The following is an 18968-nucleotide window of genomic DNA, read 5'->3' on the forward strand; positions in this document are numbered from 1 at the left end:
TGGTGTCCAGTTCTGGGCACCACAGATTAAGAAATATATTTAGAAGCTGGAACGTGTGCAGAGGAGGGCAACAAATATGACCAAGGGTGTGGAAACCAAGCCTGACAATGAACATCTATACACATCATCAATGAGTTGAGGTTTTTATATATGTACACTAGGCAGATCTTCTGAATGTTGAGAATTAGAAAATCAGGGGGGGGGACCCAAAACGCTTCCATTTGATCATATTATATGAATCTAACAGCCCTTTTATGCACTTGTTCTGTTAAGGCATCCAAGTTTGCATCTCCCTTTATTGCAACAAGTCACAAATGGATTAACCTTTTTTTTTTACCCTGATGGAGCACCTGGATCATAGGCCAAACCTCAGCTTCCTACCCAGGGTTCAATTTCCTAGGAATGAGGGACAATGGATATTGTGGTGTTTTCATCCCCCAAAGCTAGCTATCCATCATCTGCGTAGAAACTTTTAATGAAGGGGCTTCTACTAATATGCAAGACCACCTGTTCCCCTTATGAAACAGCTCACACTATTAGAAAAAAAATTGCTCTCTAAGGTCTCATAACTTCACAAAGCAACAGTTCTCCCTGATCCCTTCTAGCTGCACCACCATGACAGAGAAGGGGGATTGATGCAGGTGATGCAGGTGGCGCTGTGGGTTAAACCACAGAACCTAGGGCTTGCCGATCAGAAGGTCGGCAGTTTGAATCCCTGCGACGGGGTGAGCTCCCGTTGCTCGGTCCCTTCTCTGTTTGAAAGCACATCAAAGTGCAAGTAGATAAATAGGTACCGCTCCAAGTGGGAAGGTAAACAGCGTTTCGGTGTGCTGCTCTGGTTCGCCAGAAGTGGCTTTGTCATGCTGTCCACATGACCTGGAAGCTGTACACCGGCTCCCTCGGCCAATAACGTGTGATGAGTGCAGCAACCCCAGATTTGGTCTCAACTGGACCTAATGGTCAGGGGTCCCTTTATCTTTACCTTTTACAGTGACCCCCAATATCAAACCTATGAGGAAGCAGAACATGCATGGGATAAAAATGCCAGTGCTACAATTCATCCCCCCCCCCCCAGGACAAAACATTAAACATCAATGGCCAACCTATGCTGTGCACTACTTCTTCATGGGTTTCGAGCAGGGAGACTATTCCAAACTATGTCCAGATGTAGGGAGAATGGGCTTGTACCTGCTGCTAGCCCTACTAGACGTATTTTAGATGGTGAATATGATCAACATATTGGACCATAAAGAAGGCTGATCGCCGAAGAATTGATGCTTTTGAATTATGGTGCTGGAGGAGACTCTTGAGAGTCCCATGGACTGCAAGAAGATCAAACCTATACATTCTGAAGGAAATCAGCCCTGAGTGCTCCCTGGAAGGACAGATCTTGAAGCTGAGGCTCCAATACTTTGGCCACCTCATGAGAAGAGAAGAATCCTTGGAAAAGACCCCGATGTTGGGAAAGATTGAGGGCACTAGGAGAAGGGGACGACAGAGGACGAGATGGTTGGACAGTGTTCTCGAAGCTACGAACATGAGTCTGACCAACCTGCGGGAGGCAGTGGAAGACAGGAGTGCCTGGCGTGCTATGGTCCATGGGGTCACGAAGAGTCGGACACGACTAAACGACTAAACAACAACAACATGATCAACATAGGTTCATTAACTTCAATGGAGTCACTCCGAATCGAACTTAGTTGGGTACAACCCATAGGGAATGCAGCTGCCCTTCAGATACCACACATCATTGCAGATGTGTGGAAGGGTGTTGCATACAGAAAAATCCCTCAGTGTCTGCGAGTGTCACAATGGGCTCAATGAAAGCCAATCAGCTGAAAACTGAGAAGACAGAACAGTGGCGTATTAAGATGGGGGCGGGGGGGTGCTGCCCTGGGCAGCAGGCTGGGCAGGGGGCAGTGGCAGGCTGGTTGGGTGGGGGGCAGCAGGCTGGACAGGGCTGGATAGGGCTGACCACCTCTGACCGCTGCCACCACCATGCAACGCGGCCGCTGCCATCGAGGACTTAGCCCTGATGCAAGCGAGACTGCCTCACTCTGTGGCTTGCTTGCAGGGTTTGCCACACTGCCGTGGCATAGGCCTCCTGCGTGCCTGTGCAAAGGGGTCAAAGAACCATTTTGTCATAAAACCATTATTCTCTGCTATCATTGAATTAAGCAGCTTTATTTTTAAACAAATGAAAACAGAATCTCTTCTGCTGTTCATAGTTTTCTTTGTATTAGCTACTCTATGTTGTTCAACCCAGGTCTCACCAAATGTAGCATTTTTGGGGAAAGAATAATTCAGCACTGGAAGCCAAAATGGACAGCTGTCATGGATTTTCCTTATGTGCTCAGGTATGTAGGAACAAAGGTTAGCCAAACACTGCAAAAGACCAGCATGGTAAAGTTGATGGACCTGGCTCCATTAAAAGCATGATCTTAACAACAGCTTCCTGCACCTATTTCCATTAACATGTTCTGAAGAGGAACATTCCATAAAGTATTTATTTACATATCCATTACTTTTTGAAAGTAGCTTACAAAGATTCTCAGAGTAGGAACCTCAATCACGCCTGGTATCTGGAAAACAAGTAATGAGAGATCCGGATGGTACCAGCAAGGTACCAGGCCTTGTTTAGTGTCCGTCTAGTGGACAGCACACACTACCAATGACATCTGAGGCAAGGAGTTAGGGCTGAATAACTAGATCTCAGTTTATGATGGAAGAGCTGGTATGCCCTGAGGAAAAAGTGTGTGGATGTATTTCTTTCCTTGGTAGGCAGCAGGCAGGTCAGTATCAAAATTGTAACATTAGCCAACATTTCATCCAGAAACCTACCAAGCTGTTCAGCAACCACTCTCTCAATTACCGTACCCAGGTAGGCAGCAGGCAGGTTGGAATCAAAATTGTAACATCAGCCAACATTTAATAAAATAAGCAAAAAACAAACAAACATATACATTCTGGGGTGAAAATTCCAGTCTACTAATCCATTTTAGATTTTGCTAGGAAAATATAATCAAATGTTAATTTTTTACTTTCTTTTTAGCTGCTCCTTATTGTTCAGTTCTGGTCTCAAAATAATTATATAACATTTGGGGGAAAAGATGCAGCTCAGTATCCCAGCACTGGAGGTCAAGATGGAGAAGATCTCTACAGCTACCAGGTTTCTCCCTTTGGTGCTTAGATATGTTGGAACAAAAGACACCCAAACACTGCAAAACACCAACATGCTGAAAGTGATGAATTTGGCTTCGTTGAAAACGTCCGGCAGCTTCCGAGCAAAGAAAGCCACAATGAAGGTGACAAGAGCCAGCAGTCCCATGTAACCAAGAACATAGTAGAACATGTTGGCCAAGCCTTCATTGCATTCCACTATGATTTCGTCCGGCAGAGAGTGCATGTCCAGATCTGGGAAAGGAGGGTCGCTACATAGCCAGACTACACAAATACTTGCTTGGATAAAGGAGCAGCCAAGAACGATAGAGATGGAAAATCTTTTCCCCACCCATTTCCTCATCTGGGATCCTGGCTTGGTGGCCACAAAAGCCAGAACCACAGTGAGGGTTTTTGCCAAGACAGAAGAAACGGCTACGGAGAAGATGACCCCAAAAGCAGTTTGTCTTAGAGTGCAGGTCCATGTCTGAGGCTGACCAATGAAAAGCAAAGAGCAGAGGAAGCAGAGCAGGAGGGAGATGAGCAGTGTGTAGGTGAGGTTCCGGTTGTTGGCTTTGACAATGGGAGTGTTCCGGTTTTTGATGATGATTCCAAGCACCAAGGCCGTGGTTGCCGAAAGAGTCAGAGCCAAAAGAGCCAAGCTGATGCCAAAAGCTTCTCCAAAAGACAGGAAGTTTTCTCTTTTGGGAAGGCATTGGGTTTTCTCTTTGTTAGGATACTGGTCTTCTTGACAGTGTAAGCAATCACCCATATCTTGAAGGGGGAATATATAAATCAGGCTTCCAGATACAGAGTTTTGGGTCTTGCTGAGGTACAATTATTTATAGTAAAGGATCAGGAAACTTCGAATGTTATTGTACTATGTTTCAATGCAATTTACAGTATACAAAATATGAAATATTACCTTTTCCAGGAAACCTTTAGACTATTAACCTGTTTCGTCTTTAGGGTAAGGTAAGAAGAAAAAGAAGAGTAGGAGGTGGAGGAGTTTGGACTTGATATCACTACACCCACTTTATCACTACACTTAAGGAGTCTCAAAGCGGCTAACATTCTCCTTTCCCTTCCTCCCCCACAACAAACACTCTGTGGGGTGAGTGGGGCTGAGAGACTTCAGAGAAGTGTGACTAGCCCAAGGTCACCCAGCAGCTGCATGCGGAGGAGCGGAGACGTGAACCCGGTTCACCAGATTACAAGTCTACCACTCTTAACCACTACACCACACTGGCTCTCTAAGTTATTTTTTGAGTACTTAGGTTTCTTTCCAGTGGTTAAAATTAAATCAGACTTAACATCCAGTAGCTAAAGTCCAATACACACTGTTTAAATGATAAGCTCCATAATCCTTAAAGGGTTTATCTGTATTTACACACGCGTACGATTAAAGTTTTGGTGTGTCTCTCCCATTGTTTTTGCTGTATTTGCAGCACTCAAGTGACCACTCTGGGTGCAAGCGTGGGCATTGTGTAGGGGGTCTTGGGCTGCCCAGACAGGAAACACTTTCAAGGAATCTGGATGGAGAAATATTATTTACCAAAACTAAGTTTCACTAAGTTTCACAGAAATTAAAAGGCGCCTGCTTCTTGGGAGAATAGCAATGACAAACCTAGACAGCATCTTAAAAAGCAGAGACATCACCTTGCCTACAAAGGTCCGTATAGTTAAAGCTATGGTTTTCCCTGTAGTGATGTATGGAAGTGAGAGCTGGACCATCAAGAAGGCTGATCGCCGAATAATTGATGCTTTTGAATTATGGTGCTGGAGGAGACTCTTGAGAGTCCCATGGACTGCAAGAAGATCAAACCTATACATTCTGAAGGAAATCAGCCCTGAGTGCTCCCGGGAAGGACAGATCTTGAAGCTGAGGCTCCAATACTTTGGCCACCTCATGAGAAGAGAAGAATCCTTGGAAAAGGCCTTGATGTTGGGAAAGATGGAGGGCACTAGGAGAAGGGGACGATAGAGGACGAGATGGTTGGACAGTGTTCTCGAAGCTACGAACATGAGTTTGACCAAACTGCGGGAGGCAGTGGAAGACAGGAGTGCCTGGGGTGCTATGGTCCATGGGGTCACGAAGAGTCGGACACGACTAAACGACTAAACAACAACAAAGTTTCACAGTAGAAGGGGACCTAAAAAAGGAAGTTTCCTTGAACAATATAGAAAGCTTCCCCAGAAAGACAGCTTAACACCAACAGAAGACGAACGCTGCTGATATAATCTATTCTAGTCAACACACCTGTATTGTTATAAAAAGCACAGTACTCTTGAATTGACAGTGCTAAAACTTTGGTGATTAAGTAAGCTGTGGTAGCAATCCCTGAAGTTTATGGGCCTGGAGGTAAGCAGAAGAGATGTTGATTAACTGTTTATAATATTCTTTATGATAAAACATTCGCATCTCTAGTGCTCCATTTATATGAAAGACATTCTGCAATGTATGAAATAAGGGAGCTGTAAGATAAGCAAAGTGACAGTTAATGCCATTATTTTGTGCTAATGCTAACAGAGCCAAATAATATACCCCAAACCAAATGAGAAATTTGTGTTAATTAGGGTGTTTGTCAGCTCCTTCTTGCACAGTAACCACAACAGACCACTCTGCTTTCTGAGATCTCCATATCTCCCTCTTGACATGGCCAACTCCATCACAGACATTTGGAACATGTTGTTTCCTACCTGTCTGGTTTGAAATCTTCCCTTCTGGACATGGCGCACAATCATAGCAACAAAATGGTTCCCCTTCTTTCCTTTGTCTGCTGTAACCTGGATGACAGGGGTCATTACACAAGGCCAGGGGAACCACCTAACCAAGAAAAAGAAGACGTATGTATTCTGCTGCGCTCTCAGTTGTTCTTTGACTTTTCCTCAACAGGGGGCTCTACCGAAATACGGCATAAGGAGTTTGTTTCAGATCAATTGTACAATTAGTGGCACCAGTCACCAAAATCTGTGCATATTAAACTCAAGAAAAAAGATTGAACTTCTGCTAGTGAGTGGATAAGGGAAACAAGGTGCGCAAGCCCATGGAACCCTTGATATATGTTTCCTCTTTTAGAATATTTTTGTAAAGAAGAGAAATAACAACTTGCATCCAACCCTTTGCCACTGGGCACAAGGCACCAGCTGCTTTTCATTAGCTAACTGCCATCAGAGCTTGGTTTTAAGATAGAGTCTTGGAATTTTAACCTACTTAACCATGTTTTCGGTTGATTGACACGCCATGCCCTTTTAAAATGTGTTGAGGGAGGGATTATTGGGTTGTTTTTGTTTTCATTTTAATTATGTATTTTGATGTGTTATATTCTGAATTTATGCTGTGGATCACTCTAAGACCTATGGGTATAGGGCAGTATGCATTTAATAATAACAATAATAACAATAATAACGATTCCAAAGAGTCAATCAGGGGGATACTACAGAGTCTTAAACCCTGGGAACCAGAATCACTACAGTGACACATTCACAAACTCATCTAGCAGGTTGTAAAGTATTCTGAAACAAATCTGACAAATATCTACCTATAGATCTCGGAATTTTCAGTTGGGTTCCACCCAGTTTGTCCTCTGGTGCCATGTCATGATCTTCTCATTGAAAGAGAAATATCTTCCCACTGGAGCTTGGGACCTGGGAAACATCTCTACCTGGAGACCCCAGGTCAGAGAATTAGAGTTGCTTAACTGCTCCAAAGGCGTCCCAGAGGTTAAATGCTGAGCCATGGCTTCTCCCCTAAGAGACCCCTTTAGGGAGTTCCCATGCACTCACCTTCTCTCAGCTTGCTTCTCTGCCAATCCATTTGCAGCCAGAGACATTCAAGCAGCTCCCAGCTTGTATCAGCCATTAGACACACTGCCTCTTGCTCGGTACAGCTTCACTGCTTGCTTCACCATGCTATTGCAATCCTCCATGTCTAAATGTAAATGACTATGAAACAAATCTGACAAATATCTCCCAATGGACAACAGAAGTTGCAATTGGGTGCTACCTGGTTAAAACTTTGGTGCCATGTAATGATCTTCTCATTGATGCAGAAATCTTTGCCCAGTGGAGCTTGAGGATCCATTTCCCCAACTTTCACTCTTAAGAAGGACTTATTGGGGAAAGTCACCCAGTTGATTATATCAAATCCACCTTCTAGCTCATGGTTCTCATTAAAAAACACCGTGTCCCCAGCGCTGTTGTTAAACAAGATATTTCTCAGGAAAGGTTGAAGCTACAGAGATACAGGAGATTAGGTGGAAACAGAGAAGGCACAACAAAGATTCTGTTTTCTCATACTGGGATAAACTCACAGTGAAACTTCATACTGGGATAAACTCACAGTGAAACTTCTCTAGCTAGTGAAGGGAAATTCCTTAGCCATGTGGTTTTTAACTTCTTTCTCAAGGAGAACACCAGTAATGGCAAGTTGTTGCCACTATAAGCCCGTTTTCCTTCCTTCCTGGGACTTTGGAAAGGGAACATCAGAGACTCCTTCACAAAGCTACTGTCTTGATGAATTTACCAAAGAAGACAGCACTACCATCAGCTTCAAAAATTACTATAATGAAGAAGTTTATGAAGTTTAAACTGACACTCTCGCATTCCCACAGACAGACATACACTTCCATTTATCTCATAACTTCATGTATGAGAGACGGAGAAAGTGCTGCAACAGGCTGAAGGAGATCATAGAACATAAAAAGACCCACAACAGGATCCATATCTTTGGGAGAAGAAAAGGCCAAGGACTAAAGCTTACACAAATCCAGAGTGGAGTCAATAAAATGGTTGGATGGCACCTTGAATGTCCCCTTCCAGAATTTTGTGCAGCCAAGTTGGTGCCAAACATATTGCTCTGCTTTCCTTTGGACCGTATCAGTGAGGCCAAGAATGGGTCTGGTTGACTGAGCAGCCCAGGAGCTCCAGACACACTGCCCAGGCTTGCACCCGGTGGAAGTCACCGTGTTGATGCTAATGCCACAGTTTGACTTAACCCTGGAGGCACACTCCATTGTTTCTCAACATAGGTGTATTTCAACAATTGCCAGAGGTAACGTTATGCTAGTTGGCTATTTTAAAGTACTAGCAGAAGATAGAGAATTAGTCTGGCATTTCCTGGCTGCTGCCTATAATTGGAGGGGGGGAGGAACTCCAGCCATGGAAGGATAGGCTCTTGATTTGAAAATTGATCTGTTTTCCATGCTAGACCTTACCTGAAAATGTTGTGGTATGTGAGGTCTCATATAGTTTCCAAGCACCCTCTGTCCATTTTTTGTTCTGGATACACACATGGCATGCAAAGCATGTGCCACAGCATAGACAGCATTGTAGATGCTGTAGCTTTGGCTGGTCATTTGCATTTCAAAGAAAATCCCAGGAAGACTCTCCAGTTTCTCTTCACCTGTGCAGCTTTGGTCCAAATCCACATCTAGAAACTCACAACCAAATGCCTGTTCCCAGAAGAGCCCGATAAAGCCATCAGCATCAGAGTGAGGATTGAGGTTCAGGAGAAAATGGTGGAACCCCTCAGGCTCATTGGAACGGATAGCAAAGGATAAGGCACCATGGAAGTTTTGAATATCTCGATCTCTGTGGAAGGTTTCTGCAGAGATATCCCAGTCAGCGGTCAAAACCCACACCTTGTTTATAGGCCTCAAATTGAGCATCTCACCTACCATTAGCAACCACTGCAGACATTTCCTGGTGTGAGAATCTGCACTTACAACAAATACAGCTAAATTTGTTTCACTTAGGGACTTGGCCTTATTCAGAAAGTCAACAATCAACTCAGAAGGATCAAGAAAGTCACTGGGGTTTGGTATTCTTTCAGCGACAGCTATACAGATGTCATTCAGGGACAGCTGGTGTGTCAGCTTTTTCACAAATGTTTCACCTTGATCATCATCTGTGACAAGGATTCCAACCCACTTCCACTGGAAAAACAGAAGGAGCTGGACAATCCCAGTGTATTGATGTCCTTCACTGGGGGCCATTTGGTATAAGGAAGAAATGTGGTCTTTGTCACTCACCACTGGATTAAATGAAGAATAGGTGACCTAGAGAACAAAAGAGGGTTCTTTTGAATCACCAGGTATCTTTGAATAATCAAACATATTGTTAAGTACACAAGACTGCAGGAACAGGAGAGATAGAGACCAGGGCTATTCCAGTAGTTCAGTTGACAGGTCAGTTTTAATTAGATTCTCCTCCATTTCATCAGGTTTTCCATTGAATTTGTGTTTTCTGGGTTTAAGAATTATTTCATTAAATCTGCTTTCACTAATCCCTGTACCAGGGAACATGTACCAGGAGACTCTTTCGGGTGGTTCATGGTCTAAGAGAACCACCTTCACAACTGGGGTGTGGTAAGGACTCTAAGATCTCCTGCAATGATTTTGCTAAGGTTTTTTTTGCAGAAATTTTTGCTTGAATTCTGAAAGAGGCAGACTCCACCATGGTGGCAGGCCTGGGGTGGAAGAGTGCCAGAGCTCTATCAACTTGTAAAGGACCAGTTTCAACCTATTACCTCTGAAGATGTGGACATGCTGCTTGGACAAGTGAAACCACCTGTCTCCTTGATCCTTGCCCTTCCTGGCTCATTATAGTGAGCCAGGCAGGGCTGGCCAGTGGGCTCCATGGGGGGGGGTAAATGCTTCCCTCTGTGAGGAAGTTTTCCCAGACTGCTTCTTAAAAATCAATATTTGGACACGGCCAGTGTAGGGTTACCATATTTTGAAGAACAAAAATGAGGACACATTTGTCAACTTCTACTTTTAACTACCGGGTATGTGCTACCCTCAATATGCCAGCAAGTTTGGAAAACTCAGCAGTGGCCAGAGGATTGGAGAAGATCAGTCTACATCCCAATCCCAAAGAAGGGCAGTGGCAAAGAATGCTCTAACTACCACACAATTGCACTTATTTCACATGCTAGCAAGGTTATGCTCAAAATTCTACAAGGCAGGCTTAGGCAGAATGTGGACCGAGAACTCCCAGAAGTGCAAGCTCGATTTCAAAGGGGCAGAAGAACCAGAAACCAAATTGCAAACATGCGCTGGATTATGGAGAAAGCTAGAGAGGTCCAGAAAAAACATCTACTTCTGCTTCATTGACTATGCAAAAGCCTTTGATTGTGTCAACCACAGCAAACTATGGCAAGTTCTTAAAGAAATGGGAGTGCCTGATCACCTCATCTGTCTCCTGAGAAATCTCTATGTGGGAGAAGAAAGCTACAGTTAGAACTGGATATGGAATAACTGATTGGTTCAAAATTGGGAAAGGAGTACGACAAGGCTGTATATTGTCTCCCTGCATATTTCACTTATATGCAGAATTCATCATACGAAAAGCTGGACTGAATGAATCCCAAACTGGAATTAAGATTGCCAGAAGAAATATCAACAACCTCAGATATGCCGATGACACAACCTTGATGGCAGAAAGTGATGAAGAATTAAAGAACTTTTTAATGAGGGTGATAGAGGAGAGTGCAAAATATGGTCTGAAGCTCAACGTAAAAAAAACTAAGATCGTGGCCACTGGTCCCATCACCTCCTGGCAAATAGAAGGGGAAGAAATGGAGGCAGTGAGAGGTTTTACTTTCTTGGGCTCCATGATCACTACAGATGGTGACAGCAGTCACGAAATTAAAAGACGCCTGCTTCTTGGGAGAAAAGCAGTGACAAACCTAGACAGCATCTTAAAAAGCAGAGACATCACCTTGCTGACAAAGGTCCGTATAATTAAAGCTATGGTTTTCCCAGTAGTGATGTATGGAAGTGAGAGCTGGACCATCAAGAAGGCTGATCGCTGAAGAATTGATGCTTTTGAATTATGGTGCTAGAGGAGACTCTTGAGAGTCCCATGGACTGCAAGAAGATCAAACCTATCCATCCTGAAGGAAATCAGCCCTGCGTGCTCACTGGAAGGACAGATCCTGAAGCTGAGGCTCCAATACTTTGGCCACCTCATGAGAAGAGAAGACTCCCTGGGAAAGATCCTGATGTTGGGAAAGATGGAGGGCACAAGGAGAAGGGGACGACAGAGGACGAGATGGCTGGACAGTGTTCTCGAAGCTACAAACATGAGTTTGACCAAACTGCGGGAGGCAGTGGAAGACAGGAGTGCCTGGCGTGCTCTGGTCCATGGGGTCATAAAGGTTGGACACGACTAAACGACTAAACAACAACAACAACTTTTAACTATGGATTGATATGACAACTCAACCCATGAAAAAGAGGATGTGTCCGGGAAAAAGAGGTCAGTGGATTAAGGTTGAAATCTGATAAGACAGAAATACTGTTTCCGATTGGGCAGCGGGCAGGCAGGGGTGGGGGACTCTCTGGTCCTGAATAGAGTAACTGCACCCCTGAAGGGACAGGTGCAGAGCTTTGGGGTCAGTTTTGTCTCACAGCTGTCCATCCATACTCTTCTTACCTGGAGAATCTTATAAAGGCCCAAGATGGAGGCTATGTTGAAAGAAGTTTCAGTCTCAAGGCCCCCTATGACAGCTATCAGGTTCTTCTCAATATCACACTTGTAGTTGGGGACGCTCTTCTTATGATGAGAGACAAGGTTCAAAGTATTCTGGTAAGTCATCCTTGCATTGCCATAGCTGTCATATATCTGAAACCCCAAAGTGATATTGGGTAAAATCTTGGGGTTCTGATTGACCTCCTTCACAGCAAAGACTAAGGAAAGGACATGCTGGTAGTTCTTTGGCACTGCACTGAAACAAGAGAGAGATTATGCATGTGATGGACTTACCTGCTACTGCTGGAGTATAACGAGCAAACTGTCCAGCATCAAACACAGACATATGTTCAGTATGGGTGGAGGAGAGTCTTTAAATTCCTTAAAGAACTAATGTAGTCAAAAACTGATAAGGTATCTCTAGGAACAGAAATTATGACAAGTCTATAAAAACAAAAAGACCATTAACATGCACCTCTTGTTTTCCATGGAGATTGAACTATATTTCCTATGAACCTCAGGTTGTGAAGCTCTGCATTCATTTCTATTTCATTGTACTACCCACAACCATTTATAGGTGGTGGTGGAGAGATTGGTTATTTTCTGAATTATTAATGTAAACTACAGAACCATACCAAACAGGAAGAAATTCATCCTTACTTTTTTGACCTCAAGCAGTTCTCAGTTTTTATGCCATTCTCTCCCCCCCCCCAGTAGTAGTACTTATTCCCACACCTTGGTGCCTTCTCTACTTCAAATCCTTTTAGGCACCTGCCAACACTGAGGAGACTGCTCTGGGTTTATACTGTCACTTTGGTTATCTAATTAGTTTCCATGATCTTCCTAAACAGGAGCTTTCCCCACAGAGGAATGAATAATCATGTTCTTACATATATTCCCCTGCAAGCCTTTCCCTTGGCTTCTCCTTGAAGTCTATTGAAGTGAAACTGGGTGAGAATAACAGTGACGTGATGCCACCAATGGCAAAATGTCCTGGCTGATAATACTGGTGTTGGGTGTGGATGAGGTCAATCACACAACGCAAAGCAGACTGTGCCAAAAATACAGGGAAAATAATGAGAAGCATCCAGAAGGCCACCTCTAACATCTTGAGATGAGTAGCTTCTCCTCTGAGCAATAAAGCACCTGTTTCAGTCTGAACTGCTTATAATCTCCCACTACTCAGCCTACGCTACATCCTTTGGCATTCAGCAGCTCTGCTCTGTGGGTAGAGTCAAATAGCTGTTATTGGCACTGGGGTGGTTTTCTTATAAGCATTCTACTTTTTCTTCCTGGCATATGGACTTCAAAACAGCATGTGGATATTGCTAGAGGAGGATTGAATTGTAGCATGTCAAGATAATCATATAGTTCACAGTCCCGGTGGGGCTGCAATGTCTGTGGTGCCATGTGCAACAGAAGCATTGAACAAAATATGTTTTTCCCCTTGCAAAGTTCTTCCCTGTTCCATTGCTGATTGGGCAGAGCACCTGGTTTCAGGAACATCTGGATGGGTGTGAAAAGAATAATGGACTAACCAGGTCATGGGAGAAAGTAGAACGGCTGATGTTTCGTTATGCTCCAGAGAAAGAAACTTTCCACAGTGCAGAAAATGCTTTGCATGCAGAAGTGGTCAGGTCCATATCTAGTGTCCTAAGTAGCAAGGGAAGGAAGAAATAGCTGTCTGAGAACTTAGGCAGTGTTAACAAGTTTTCTGCAACCATGACGTACATTCACTTAGCATAACCTGATTACGAGTCCTCACTTTCTGCTTAGCCAGAGTGGCTCCACTTTCTAACTCAGCAATCACCACCAGTGAGATAGCTAGGCTACAATACTGGACAACAGTCAAATATTGAGACAGCATTAAAGAGCTTTGAAAGACAATACTAGAACAGTGGACCCTAACATAGGGACTGGAAACCTAAATGGCTCCATGGGCCAAATCTTTGACAGTGGGCCAAATTTGGACTAGGTGACTCTTGTGGCCCCTTCCAACTCTACAGTTCTATGATTCTACGAAGTACCATCCATTCTGAAGGAGGCTGTAATGTCCTGGTGCTTGTATATAATACTGCATGTACATGTGGCACATTAACAGTAGTATAATATCCATTGTCATAGTTGTTAGAAGTAACAAATAAGATACTGGAGCGTATGTACACAAAGTCATCTTGAAATCCTTATTTAGTCTCATTTAATAAATTGGTTGTTTTACATCACATGCCTCTCCCTTGGCTGTGTGAGGGGTTAAGTGTTCAGATCAAAGTGATTTGTGGTGGCAACTGGTATAAAGGGGGTGCTTAGCAGAATACCGAAGGGAGACCCAGCTCTTTCACTCTGAGTAAAGTGAAAACATGGTACAGGCGAGTGTGGAAAGCGCCAGAGCATCTCAGAGCAAAGAGATAGGCATTACAAAGGCGATGGTGTGTCTCCTTCTTAAGAAAACCTCCCTGGGTACTCAAGAGGGCAGTGGTAGTCCAGCTTCAGGCATGTTAAGAGGGGACTGAATATCTAAATCAATTTCAGTTTGGTTTCAGGCCTGGTCATAGTAGTTCTACTGCCTTGGTTGCCCTGGTTTGATGAACTTCTTTGGAGAAGCAGGAAGTGCAAGCCACCTCATTCTTATTAGTACTGTAGTTTGTTTCAGTAAATGTGCTCATGCTAGGCTTTAAAACAACTGAGAGAACCTCTTTCCCTACAGACCCTCTTTGGTGTTACAATTTCCCAGGAACTACCTTTTTGCAATTTCACTGCCCTCAGAAGTTAGAGGGTCTGTCTGTCTGTCTGGAAAAGAGCATTCTCTGTGGCAGCCCTTGAAATTCCCTCCCCACAGGAGTAGGGAACCTGCAGTATACAGCTTTATCTTGGCCTTTGACACATGGGATGTATGTTTTCAGTACCCACAGTATTCCTTTGACTGTGTTGATAATAACAGGAAGATGAAGCGCTTGTATGGGCAATCCAAGAGTCCTTCCCCATTTCCTGCACAATTCTTACTTATGAATGAACCTAGATTAACACCTACTGCCATGATGATATTCCTTGGGAGCAAGTTCAACAGTCAAGAGAATTAGTTTGGGGATAGGTTTGGCCATTTTTGCTCTTTCCTTTTCATTCAACTCGGCTTGGCTGCTTGGGGGGGGGTCTTCATTATGCACAAGGGCATAAAGTTAAAAAGGTAAAGGAACCCTGGATAGTTATGTCCAGTCAAAGGTGACTATGGGGTGCGGCGCTCATCTCGCTTTTCAGACCAAGGGAGCTGGTGTTTTGTCCGCAGACAGCTTCTGGGTCATGTGGCCAGCATGACTAAGCCACTTCTGGCAAACCAGAGCAGCACACGGAAACACTGTTTACCTTCCCACCAGAGCAGTGCTGCCCGCATCCTGCACAAGGGCATACCCATAGTCAAAGCCAAGAACTTTCACCTGTCTTCTCCTCATCTCTCCTGCTAGCATTCCCTTGCTCTTTTCTATTAATTAGCCAACCTGAGAATATGACTTGTCTCTTTTGGTAAACTGCTTTTGGCATCATCTTCCTTGTGACTGTTCTGGACAAAATAGCACTGTAGTTCTGAGTTCACACCCAGCGAAACAGGATTCATGATGAAGACGTGGTTGGAGAAAGGACTGTCCAACTGAATTCTTCCTACATGTTCAATCGTTTTTACTGTGTGGTTGACAACCTTCTTCCATTCGCACTTTTTGGCAAGCACTCAATGACTATAATGCAAGGATCAGCCATCATGTTTTACTCTGTCCTTGGCTTTATGGGACAAGCACTAATAAAGGGTGGACAAAGCATTTATGATCAGCCACTTAGGAACCACATTGCAATGGGGCTTTGCAAAACTGCATTGGGCCAAGATGCGCCTTTATCCTTATCTGTAGGGCAGGCTAGTGTGCTTGCCTGAAGTGATCTCACAGGTCAAATGGAAAGGCCTGGTGGACCAGATTAGACCCATATGCTGAAGGCTGTCTATCTTCATATACAGAGTTAGAGTTAAAGCCTTCTGCTTGGTAGACATGATTTGGGAGGAGTCCCCACATGAAAGTGGTTGTAACGAAGAGCCAACTTCAGTAAAAACAAACCTTCTCTGTCTTTTCATCATTTTCATATTTATGTTTCTGCATTTCGCCCTGATCTGGCCACAGTGATCCATGTGACGGTCACCTCCAGGCTTGATTATTGCAACTCACTCTACGCGGGGCTGCCCTTGAAGCTGACCCAGAAACTCCAGCGGGTGCAGAATGCAGCGACAATGCTCCTTACGGGGTCCCAGCCGCGGGATCACATTCATCCAGTGCTTTACCAGCTGCACTGGCTCCCGGTGGAGTACAGGATCAGGTTTAAGGTGCTGGTTTTGACCTTTAAAGCCCTATGCGGCTTGGGACCCTCGTACCTACGGGACCGCCTCTCCTGGTATGCCCCACGGAGGACCTTAAGGTCCACAAACAACAATACTCTGGAGATCCCGAACCATGGGGTGGCTAGATTGGCCTCGACTAGGGCCAGGGCCTTTTCAGTATTGGCCCCAACTTGGTGGAATGCTCTTTCACAGGAGACCAGGGCCCTGCGGGATTTGTCATCTTTCCGCAGGGGCTGCAAGACAGAGCTGTTCCGCCTGGCCTTTGGGCTGGACTTAGTCTGCCCCCTGTGTTTTCCTCCCTCATGGCTTGGATTTATGGACTACTTAAAATGAGGCTGCATTTTAAATTTTAATATTGTAATTTAATCGGTATTTTAATTAATTGCTTTTTATGTTTTATTGTAATTTTATTGGTGTTAGCTGCCCTGAGCCCGGTTTTGACTGGCGAGGGTGGGGTATAAATAAAAATTTATTATTATTATTATTATTATTATTATTATTATTATTATTATTATTTACAGAACCCAACAATCATGACATTAATCCAGGGGTGTCTTCCACTTTCTCCCTGGTCAATATTCTCCCTAGGGAAAGAATAAATGATGGTGAGATAGAAGACATGTAGGGGCACAGCGCACCTCAATCAATCTCAAAGAATTAAAAGGTGTTAACATTATAAAATTAATGTTCATTAAATATATGTGTGTTTGCATTTTATTTAGAATGCTCTAAAGAGAAGGTTACCTCTAATTCTGGGATCAACCAGAGAGAGGAAAGTTTACTGAATTGCGTAAAAAACTGAACAACATTTGTGTGTTTGCATTGTGTTACTTTGTTAAATTGTAGCATTTATCTTCTTGTAGCTAGTGTTTGAGACAGTTCTGCAGGAAAGCTTTGAAACTCATTCTTGTGGTGGAGAGAATTCATTTCTACACAAGATCCAGATCAGGGATTCTCCTGAACAACTCTAACAAAAGAGTAGTAAGAATAGTTAAACTCTATGATCGTTCAGGAAAGACAATAAGATTTGAAAGTGCTTGATTTTGTTTGGAATATGTCCTTGTTTTCTTTCATGGTCCAGCTGCACCTGATGCTCCACAGAACAGAATCCCTTCAGGAGGCAATTGCTAAACTTGTAATTATCTCAGACTGCAACTATTCAGTCTCATGTAAAGCATAGTATGCATGGAGATATTCTTTCCACTCCCCCCCCCCGCCCCACATTTTCTAATGCTTAGATAATGTACCCTAATACTGGTCATAGTAGAGATACGAGAGTGTAAACAAGAAGACTTCACCAACCTGTTCTCAGCTGATTTCTCTTTTAGGATAAGAGAGCAGATCTCAGATGAGAGACTTGAAAAGAGGATGCTGTGACAAAGCTGATACTGGATGATCATGATCAAAGCAAAAACAAGAGACACTCTGTGTAGGGAAGAAGATTCTGCCTCCTCCTTGCTGTAGTGCATGCTGACACCTCAAAGTGCGTGTGAAATTAATCCAGCTATGTGTACTATGAGGGGTTCCCCCAGATGTGCTACAAGTTTTATCAGCCAGGGGACCTCATCATTGGGGGGATCACTTCACAACTCTTTCCCATTTCTGATGCTGTTGAAAAAACCCCCAAAACAAAGCTTGTTGAGGAAGGCAAGTAAGGAAACTTGTGTACAGGTTTCATAAAGTGCAGCAGACCCTTAACACAATCAGTTCAAATAGATGGCAAGCGATGAGATGTTAAGATTTTCTGCACTGAAGGATAAGTTCAATCATGCAGTTAGAAATCATTTCACAACCCCAATGCCTTTGTCAGATGCAACTCCAAGTCTGTATATCTACCGGCTGAATGTAAAAGTAAAAAACCAAAAACTGCTGGCTTGTACCCACTGCTAGCCCTACTAGACCTATTTTAGATGGTGAATGTGATCAACATAGGTTCATTAACTTCAATGGAGTCACTCTGAATCGAACTTAGTTGGGTACAACCCATAGGGAATGCAGCTGCCCTTCAGATACCACACATCATTGCAGATGTGTGGAAGGGTGTTGCATACAGAAAAATCCCTCAGTGTCTGCGAGTGTCACAATGGGCTCAATGAAAGTCAATCAGCTGAAAACTGAGAAGACAGAACAGTGGCGTATTAAGATGGGGGCGGTGGGGGGGGGGTGCTGCCCCGGGCTGCAGGCTGGGCAGGGGCAGGCTGGGTGGGGGGCAGCAGGCTGGACGGGGCTGGACGGGGCTGACCACCTCTGACCGCTGCCACCGCCATGCAACGCGGCCGCTGCCATCGAGGACTTAGCCCTGATGCAAGCGAGACTGCCTCACTCCGTGGCTTGCCGCACCGCCGCGGCGTAGGCCTCCTGCGTGCATGTGCAAAGGGGTCAAAGAACCATTTTGTCATAAAACCATTATTCTCTGCTATCATTGAATTAAGCAGCTTTATTTTTAAACAAATGAAAACAGAATCTCTTCTGCTGTTCATAGTTTTCTTTGTATTAGCAACTCTATGTTGTTCAACCCAGGTCTCACCAAATGTAGCATTTTTGGGGAAAGAATAATTCAGCACTGGAAGCCAAAATGGACAGCTGTCATGGATTTTCCTTATGTGCTCAGGTATGTAGGAACAAAGGTTAGCCAAACACTGCAAAAGACCAGCATGGTAAAGTTGATGGACCTGGCTCCATTAAAAGCATGATCTTAACAACAGCTTCCTGCACCTATTTCCATTAACATGTTCTGAAGAGGAACATTCCATGAAGTATTTATTTACATATCCAGTACATTTTGAAAGTAGCTTACAGATTCTCAGAGTAAGAACCTCAATCACGCCTGGTATCTGGAAAACAAGTAATGAGAGATCCGGATGATACCAGCAAGGTACCAGGCCTTGTTTAGTGTCCGTCTAGTGGACAGCACACACTACCAATGACATCTGAGGCAAGGAGTTAGGGCTGAATAACTAGATCT

At 44.0% G+C, this 18968-nt stretch overlaps 1 protein-coding gene across 1 annotated transcript; it reads right to left on the reverse strand.

Annotated features, from left to right (window-relative positions):
* Positions 1–3037: 3037 nt before the first annotated feature.
* On the reverse strand, positions 3038–15767 carry LOC132591303 (vomeronasal type-2 receptor 26-like). Its single transcript, XM_088659939.1, has 7 exons — positions 15726–15767; positions 15123–15334; positions 11599–11890; positions 8376–9218; positions 7166–7393; positions 5860–5986; positions 3038–3933 (listed from the first exon to the last, which is right to left on the reverse strand). Exons 1-7 carry the CDS (start codon positions 15765–15767, stop codon positions 3038–3040), a joined length of 2640 nt encoding a protein of 879 aa, XP_088516065.1.
* Positions 15768–18968: the final 3201 nt, after the last annotated feature.

Source organism: Zootoca vivipara, chromosome 16, assembly GCF_965207765.1.
Source record: "Zootoca vivipara chromosome 16, rZooViv2.hap1.1, whole genome shotgun sequence".
NCBI classification, from domain to species: domain Eukaryota; kingdom Metazoa; phylum Chordata; class Lepidosauria; order Squamata; family Lacertidae; genus Zootoca; species Zootoca vivipara.

What these genes read in the sequence shown, in the direction of transcription:
- LOC132591303 (XM_088659939.1), bottom strand. Translation starts at nt 15,767, where the DNA reads ATGCAGAAACATAAATATGAAAATGATGAAAAGACAGAGAAG. An exon ending in ATGATGAAAAGACAGAGAAG is followed by an intron (nt 15,335 to 15,725) that starts GTTTGTTTTTAC and finishes CTTGCCAAAAAG; the next exon opens with TGCGAATGGAAGAAGGTTGT. An exon ending in ACATACCACAACATTTTCAG is followed by an intron (nt 7,394 to 8,375) that starts GTAAGGTCTAGC and finishes GTATCTCTGTAG; the next exon opens with CTTCAACCTTTCCTGAGAAA.